The sequence below is a fragment of the Orcinus orca genome, chromosome 11, assembly GCF_937001465.1.
Source record: "Orcinus orca chromosome 11, mOrcOrc1.1, whole genome shotgun sequence".
Taxonomy (NCBI): domain Eukaryota; kingdom Metazoa; phylum Chordata; class Mammalia; order Artiodactyla; family Delphinidae; genus Orcinus; species Orcinus orca.
Window position 1 is genome coordinate 102931596 of NC_064569.1, and position 7988 is coordinate 102939583.

At 55.7% G+C, this 7988-nt stretch overlaps 1 protein-coding gene across 1 annotated transcript; it reads left to right on the forward strand.

The window, feature by feature from the left end:
- Positions 1-1444: 1444 nt before the first annotated feature.
- On the forward strand, positions 1445-7424 carry ACR (acrosin). Its single transcript, XM_033404967.2, has 5 exons — positions 1445-1521; positions 2548-2754; positions 2958-3241; positions 6130-6275; positions 6802-7424. Exons 1-5 carry the CDS (start codon positions 1454-1456, stop codon positions 7327-7329), a joined length of 1233 nt encoding a protein of 410 aa, XP_033260858.2. The 5' UTR covers positions 1445-1453; the 3' UTR covers positions 7330-7424.
- Positions 7425-7988: the final 564 nt, after the last annotated feature.

Consider the following 7988-nt stretch of genomic DNA (forward strand, 5'->3'; position numbering starts at 1 on the left):
GGAGACCTTGTGGTGCTCAGGTAGAGAAGATGTAAGCTCACGACATTCCAGAAGGGAGACGACGGTCTCCTCAAGCAGGGGCTGGGAGACTTCCTGGCAGTCAAGTGGGGATGTGAGAATCCCTGACACTCCAGTGTGGCAGTTGAAGCCTCAGAGTACTCATATAGGTGAGATGCAACCTCTTGACACTCAGATAGAGGATGTGAGACCTTTCGGTTCTCAGGCAGAGAAGATGGGACAAAGTGACACTCAGGTGGTGGAGTTGAGGCCTTTGGCCCCGAGATGGAAGAAAAGAGACATCGTCACAGTCAGGGAGAGGAGATGGCAGCTCCCTGATACTCAGGTAAGATATATGCCACCTGCTGGATGTTCAGTTGAGGGGGATGTGACCTCCTGAAGGTTACATGAAATGAGAAAGTAGGACATTTCATCAGAGAAGACGCTCGGGTAAAGGAATCGAGATCGGCTGACAATCTGAAAACTCTTCACACCTGGAAAGAGGACACGAGGTGTCCTGACAGTCAGGTGGGAGAGGTGGGGCCTTGTGACACTCATATAGGTGGAGTGCAACTCCTTGACATTCGGATAGACCAGCTGAGACCTTATACTCAGGTACAGGAGCTAAGACTGCTCCTCCAGCAGGTAGAGATGCGACCTCCCCACACTCTTACAGGGGAGGTAAACTTTTTAACATCCAGGTAGGTGAGGTGAGCATTCTCCTACTCTGGAGGTGAGATGCTGTCTCCTGACAATCAGAAGAAACTTTACTTCATGACATTCAGGTAACTGTGCTGAGAATTCCTGACACTCAGGTATAGGAGACAACACCCTGCTGCACATGGCCCCAGGGAGGAGACCTGGAGACACTCAGGTAGAAGATACCGAGACCCTGTGGAGAGAAAGGTGGGCTTTGTAGTCTTAAGCTGGGTAAGTTCAAAATGGTCTTCAGAAAGTGTGCTGATAGCACACACTTGGAAGAGGGAAAGACAATTTCCCCCCGCAGTGTTAAGGGTCTGTCAACATGTGGAGCCTCTCTCGAACCGCTGACATTTTGCACCATCTTGTCGCAGAGTGGCTGAGCTGCCCCTCAGTCTGTGAGTTGGAATGGGACTGTGGCTACAGCTTGCATGAGGGTCAGACCCTGAACCTGCACAAAGGTGGAACCTCAGATGTTGTGGGACCTTGGAAGATAACTGGGACTGAAGATCCTGGCCTTGGGACAGAGGGAGGGGGCTGCATGTGAACCCGCGTCACCCTGGGGCGGGGGAAACCTGTGCAGGAAGTTGGGAAGTCACTTCAGCATGAACCGGTTGAGCTAAAGGGCTCCTCCTGCCTGGCCTGACTGCTTGGAGGGTGGGCGGTGGGAGGTCACTCTGCTGATTGGTCAGAAGGCCATGGAGCTTTGTGAGGTCACTGGGCTTCCAGGCCAGGCTGGGGCAGGAGTTTGGTAGAGATGCTGCCAACTGCCGTTCTGCTGGTCTTGGCAGTGTCTGTGGTCGCTAGAGATAACACCACGTGTGAGTAAGTGTCAGAGACACCAGGGGCGGGGAGGGTGTCTTCTGAGTAACAGACCCCACCCAGACACCCTCTGTCCAGGGCTCTGGGGGAAGCCAAGCTGGGGCCTCAGCAGTCCCCCGGGTCTCACAGCGCCTGTTACCCACATCCCCAACCCAGACCATCCCTGCTCCCAGCATCCTCATCCCAGAGCCCCCAGGGCCCCAGACGTCCATGGTTTCCTCCAGAGATTGACTCCTGGGGCCCTGCAGCACACAGGCCTGTGCTCCCTCCCCGCCCAGTGACGGACTTCACTGCCTCTTGAACGGGAGTCTTGATTCTCAGGAGCTCCTGTCCTCCCGCAGACACTGGGACACCCCCCCCCCCCACTGAGGGTGACCCCAAAGGCCCCAGGGTATCGTCAGGCGGTACCTCTGGGACCTCCACTCCATGTGTAGAATCCCAAGCCCCCAAGGTGCCCCGCAATGCCAATGGCTACCAAACTCCCACCAGAGACACAGAGCCCTGACCTTCCCCACTCTGGGCCGCTCCCGCCCCAGTGTGCCCCCCTCCCCTGGGGGTCACTGTATCTACCTGCGGCTGCTCTCCTCCTACCATTGTCCAACCCAACCCTGCAGCCCCAGGACCCGCTGGCTCTTCCCGGAGTTTCCCACACAAGATTACCCCCCTCCGCTCCCACCTTTAGCCTCCCCCTCTGATCAGGGAACTCCCATACTTCTAGGGCCCTCACAGTCTGTCCTAGCTACCCATGGGCCCCTCTATCCCCACCTGTGACCACACTCACAAGACCCAAGAAATGCCACCCCTGGAAAAGTTCCTGGAGCCCGTGGCTTCCTGTCCCATCACAGCCGCCACAGCACCACTGCTCAGCCGTCCCCCTGGATCCCACACCCTCGAGCTGCCCCTGCTTTCCCAGGACCCCACAGCTCTTCCTCACTGTGACCAGCCCCATGCCCCTCTCCCCCAGTTGTGGAGGCAAGAGGACAGGCTGGCCTATTCTTGATTCGAACTGTGCCCATGGTCTCTCCTCAGTGGCCCCTGCGGGCTACGGTTCAGGCAGAACCCGCAAGGGGGCATGCGTATCATCGGTGGGCAGCCCGCAGCGCTCGGGGCCTGGCCCTGGATGGTCAGCCTCCAGGTCCTCACGTACCACGACAATCGGCGGTATCACGTGTGCGGGGGCACCTTGCTCAACGCCCACTGGCTGCTCACTGCTGCTCACTGCTTCCGGAGCAAAACGTATGTGCGGGAACACGTGGAGGGGGTCTTCAGAAAGGCTCTTCTCAGAACTGGGTGTTCTCCAAGGGTCTGTGTGCCGGGGAAACCTGATGCTTTGGGCCCCGTGTGGTTGACCCACACCCGCTGGGGATGGGGTGCTCCAAGGGTCACGGTCACCAGCCAGTCCACAGTGAGGGTGACCTGGCTTACCTCTGTGCCCACAGCAAAGTTACCGACTGGAGGCTGATTTTCGGAGCAAAGGAAGTCGTGTGGGGAAGCAATAAGCCAGTGAAGCCGCCTCTGCAGGAGAGATACGCTGAGAAAATCATCATTCACGAGAAATACTCCCCGGGCTCAGAGGCAAACGACATCGCTCTCATGAAGATCACCCCTCCTGTTCCCTGTGGGTACTTCATTGGACCAGGCTGCCTGCCCCAATTTCGGGCAGGCCCACCCAGAATTCCCCAGACATGCTGGGTGGCTGGCTGGGGATTCTTAAAAGAGAACGGTGAGTACTGGCAGGGAGAAGTGCTGGTCACCTCGTTGGTGGTCCTTGAGGTGAAGGGGAAATATGTGGGCGCCTGCCCTAGCCCCACCCAGTCCCCAGCGTGGTGCTGTGAGCGGGTCCAGTCACTGTCCCCTTTCACAGCCAGAGAAACAGAGTAGAGTTCCCTGCCCAGGGCCCCTCACTGGTGGCTGGTGTGCCCCCCGGGGAGAGGCAGATGGCAGGCGCCAGGAGAACCTTGGCGTCTTTAGCATGGGGTCGAGGCTGTGCCTGGAGCCCCAGGGTGAGTTCTGGAAGTGGGGGACGTGCCCCGAAGTAGCACTTGGAGAAGGGCTTTAGACTGATCTTCCCTCTCTCAGTGCCTCAGTTTCCCCATCTGTATATGGAAGGGCCAGGTCACGTGGTCTCCAAGCTCTGCGACTCCTGAGCCCGGCCCTTCTGTCCTAGTGCCACCTCTGCTCCACACGCTGCCCAGCAGCCCATTCTGCCCAGCCGTTACTGCGCGTGTCCTCTGGAGGCCGGGAGAGGGGCTGGCGGTGGTTGTGGCTTTCTGCGGGTCAGCAACGGGCAGCAAGGTTCTGCTAGCGGGGCAAGACGGAGTAGGACGGGCCTCTGCTCGTGAGCTGCCCGTTCAGCTTTCCGTAGGTGGGTGTGTGAGTCACATTAGGGATGTGAAGATATGATTGAAATTAACTTAGCTTTCAATCTCCTTTGTTCATTGATAATGGAAAATCTGGGATTCCTAACTCAAGGCAGTTCAATCATTTGGGGTTTAAAACTCAGTAATTTTTTCTTTTTTTGGTAACAAAAATCGGTAATTTTGGATTCTTCCCTTAACTCGTCTTCTCCTCTCTCAAAGTTTGCTCTTAGTTTCTGATAGGATTGCCACCTATGCTGTCCCTCGGGGAAGGGCATCTCCTCCCAGCCGCCTGTGCTTTCACTGGCCTTTGCTGACTCACAACCTTTCCTCCCTGGCCTGGGGTGTCAATCCCTGTCCGGCTGTTGGTGTCCGTGACTCTGCCATCATCTCTAGAGCAAGTACACACTTTCTTCTTTTCTCATCCCCTGGCCTGCCCTGCTCTGCCCACCCGTCCGACGGGGGTTCTTTTGGGGGTTCTTGCAGTCCCTGGAAGGCTGATCTCAGGATTTCCATCTGGTGACCGCACCCCCCCCACCCGCCCGCCAACCCCACCTCTGCTGTCCTTTTGCTCAGGAGAACTGTGGGCTCCCACCTATACCCTGGACGTCATGCAAGACCTATTTTGTTCTAGAATCACCTTAAATTTAATGAGATTTCTATCTTTTTTTTTTTGCAAGCACATCCCCCACCTTTAAGGCCAAGTCTTAAAGAAACCCCCAGCCTCCTGTGATATTCCTTCCGACCTTTCTTTTCCTTGACCTACCTGTTCCTTGAACTCGGATGCTTTGGGGCTGGAAGAGCACTTTTGGGAATCGGCCTCTTTTTCCATTGAATTTTTAGCTCCTGCAGGCTTTTTTGGCATTTGATGTTTAAAGCCAAGGTGCTGGGACTGAGAAAACTCTTCTGTGTTTCAGGACACCTGGCTCTGAACAGTGAATCTCATGGCTTTCAAGACTGTGGGCTCTGCCATAGATTTAAGAGGTCACCTTAATGGCCAACAAGCCAGGCTTGCCATTGTTATTTCCGTGTTACCCCTACCCGAAGGGCAGTGCGTGTACAAAACCCTCATTGCTGCTTGGATGGGAAGGAAAGGTGGGGGCTGAGGAGGTTGGAAGCGTAACCTAAGCCACGCACACATGCATTCAGCAACCGTCTACTGAATGCTGCCTGTGCCCGCCCCACCCGCAGCGCTCCACGGGGCGTCTGCCTTCCAGTCTCGGCCTTCAGAGCCGCGCTCCGGGTCTGCCCCTCCGACAGGTCTGACCTGGCAGCTCCCATCTGTACTGCAGACGATGGTCAAGCCCACTGGGCTGTGGGTGCTGCTGTGGCAGGGCCAGTGGAGCCCTCCTGTCTGTGGGACCACGTGATGCAGAGGGGCGGGCGCGTGGGCTCTTGGGCTCCAAGACAGAGGCAATGGAGCTGGCTGCTCTGGCCCCAGCACAGGCTGGGCCTTTCTTAACCCCTGGTCATGGCCGAGCACCTGAGGCAATAAAGGAAGTTCTGACGTGGCCTCAGGGGTCATTTCAACCACCCGTGCCCCTGACAGGTCTGCCTGTGTGTGGAGGCCCTGCCTAGCCCTGCTCTCTCCACATCTCAAAACAGATACGAGGCACATGGAGAGGGACTCATCAGACCAAGTCCAGCGGGTCCCATCCACAACCGGGTGGAGGATAAAAAGCAGGGGGGTGACCTATAGCCAGAACGAAAAGCATGGTCTGGACTTGAGTCTAGAGAGGAAAACCTGGGTGTGAATCCAAGCCGCACCAGGTCCCTGCCGTGACCTTGGCAAGTGGTGCTCCAATCTCCTGATGGGAGAAAAGGGGAATAACCGTTCCTAACTCCTGAGGTGGCTGTGAGGAGTGAATGGGACGAAGCCTGTGTGATTCATAGTGAGTGCTCAGCGCATCCTCAGTATAATTGGTAACATCCCCGCTGTCAGCCATCACCTACCATTAATGTACACGACGCTCCAGCTGTATGTATCCATCCATCCTCCACCTGCCGTCTGCCCACGTGCACCTCCTTCCTCTCTTCCTCTCTCCTCCACCTCCATCTCCCGTCTCTCCTCTGCTCTTCCAGCTGTGTGTTTTCTTCCCTTCAGGAGTGGGTAAGGAGAGGCCAGGGGCATTGACTTGCATGGATCTCAGGTTTAAACAGAGCATTTCAGGATGATGGGGTTTTAGTGGAGGGAGGAAGGCTTTCCCAGAACACGTCTTCTGTGATCACTGACCACTGAGTCGCCTGGCTGTAGTCCCCAGGATATCACCTATACTGCAGGAGGCACGTGTGAACATCATCGACCTCGACTTATGTAACTCGACCAGCTGGTACAATGGGCGCATTCGTTCAACCAATGTGTGCGCAGGGTATCCTGAAGGCAAGATTGACACCTGCCAGGTAACTTTCCTTTGGGTGCCCAGGCCCTTGCGGACACCTCTTTGTTGGATCCCTGAGCAAATTTCCCCGGTCCCGTCTTCCAGCATCTGCAGTCACAGTGAGCTTGGGAGGTGACACCCACCAGCTGCCCCTACAAAGGATCAGTCACCACTTGTAGAACTGTATCCCACCCTAACGCAGAGATCATATGATCCAGACACTGCTCCAGAGAGGGCGCTTACCTCTCTTCACCACAATGCAAAGCAGTCAAATCCCCTTGTACAAACATGCTCACGTACGCACGTAACACCACGTGCTCAGGCACATGGATTTGCTCATCCTGCCCCCTCACCGCGAGGAAACCCACGACAATCCACACCCTTCTCATCCCAGAGAAGCTGTTGGTGCACCTCAACTTTACCACAGCCGCCTGTGTTTATGGCAGCAGGGAACCGTACGACTGCAAAAATGCCTCCCAGAGTCTATGACGCTTCTGGGCAGGGAAAGTGGCTCCGGCAGAGAGTGACTTCTGTGTCCTTCTGGGCAGGGGGACAGCGGCGGGCCTCTCATGTGCAGAGAGAGCGTGGAAAACAGCTACGTGGTCGTGGGAATCACAAGCTGGGGGGTAGGCTGTGCCCGAGCTAAGCGCCCCGGAGTCTACACGTCTACCTGGTCCTATCTGAACTGGATTGCTTCCAAGATTGGTTCTAATGCTTTGCACATGATTCAGTTGCCCACCCCTCCCCCTCCTTCTACTTCAGCCCCCGCCACTAAACCCGCCTCCACTCAGCCTTCTATTCGCCCGCCTTGGTACTTCAAACACCCTCCTCGACCACCTCCCTCCCAGAGCCCCACTGCAGTGGCCCGACCCCAACCCGCAGCTCCACCGCCCCCCCCTCCCCCCCCTGCCCCCCCTCCCCCACCGCCACCTTCCACTAAACCTCCCCAAGCACTTTCTTTTGCCAAGCGACTACAGCAGCTCATAGAGGCCTTGAAGGGGCAGGCCTTTTTTGACAGAAAGTGCACTTATGAAATGGAGACCACAGACATCCCAGAGCAGCCTGCCTCCTTCTGATCTGACCCCCTTCTCAACGGACCCATTGAACCCCTCACTCCTGAGGAAAAAAACTCGAAATAACTGATTATAGATACAAATATAAATATATGTACGTAAAGAGATGCTCTCTGGACTTCTTCCTATCTGCCCTCCCCAACTCAATCCCTCATCTCAACTACCTTGTCTCCTCCGTTCACCGCCCGACAAGTTGGAACTGCTTGTATTAATGATGTCAATTGTGGTTCTTTTTAAATCTTGATTTTAAAAACTAGAACAAGGTGACCTGGGGCTGTGGTCCAGGTAATCATTTAGCGCTTAGTGTCTCTGCATATTAAATCAACGGGCCTCTCAGCTCCCGTGAGGTGAGCTGACTAGAAATGAAGGGTGTGCGTCCAAGTCTGCTGGAGGCCATGCTCTCCTGGTGGTGTGAAGAGACAGACCCATGAGAGGAATCTGTCCTTAGTTTGTTTCTTCTCTCCTCCTTGAGGTGGAAAATGCTGCCCTGGGCCTGCGATCTGTAGCTGACACTTGGGTCTCCTTCCTGGAGAGACAGGGCTGAGCTCAAGGAACACTCTGATGGGAGCCTGCAGAGTCTAGGCGGCGGGTTCTTGTCTACCTTCTGCAAGCTTCCCATGCACGTGACTGTAACCTAATCCCCTTCTTATATTTTCACTGTT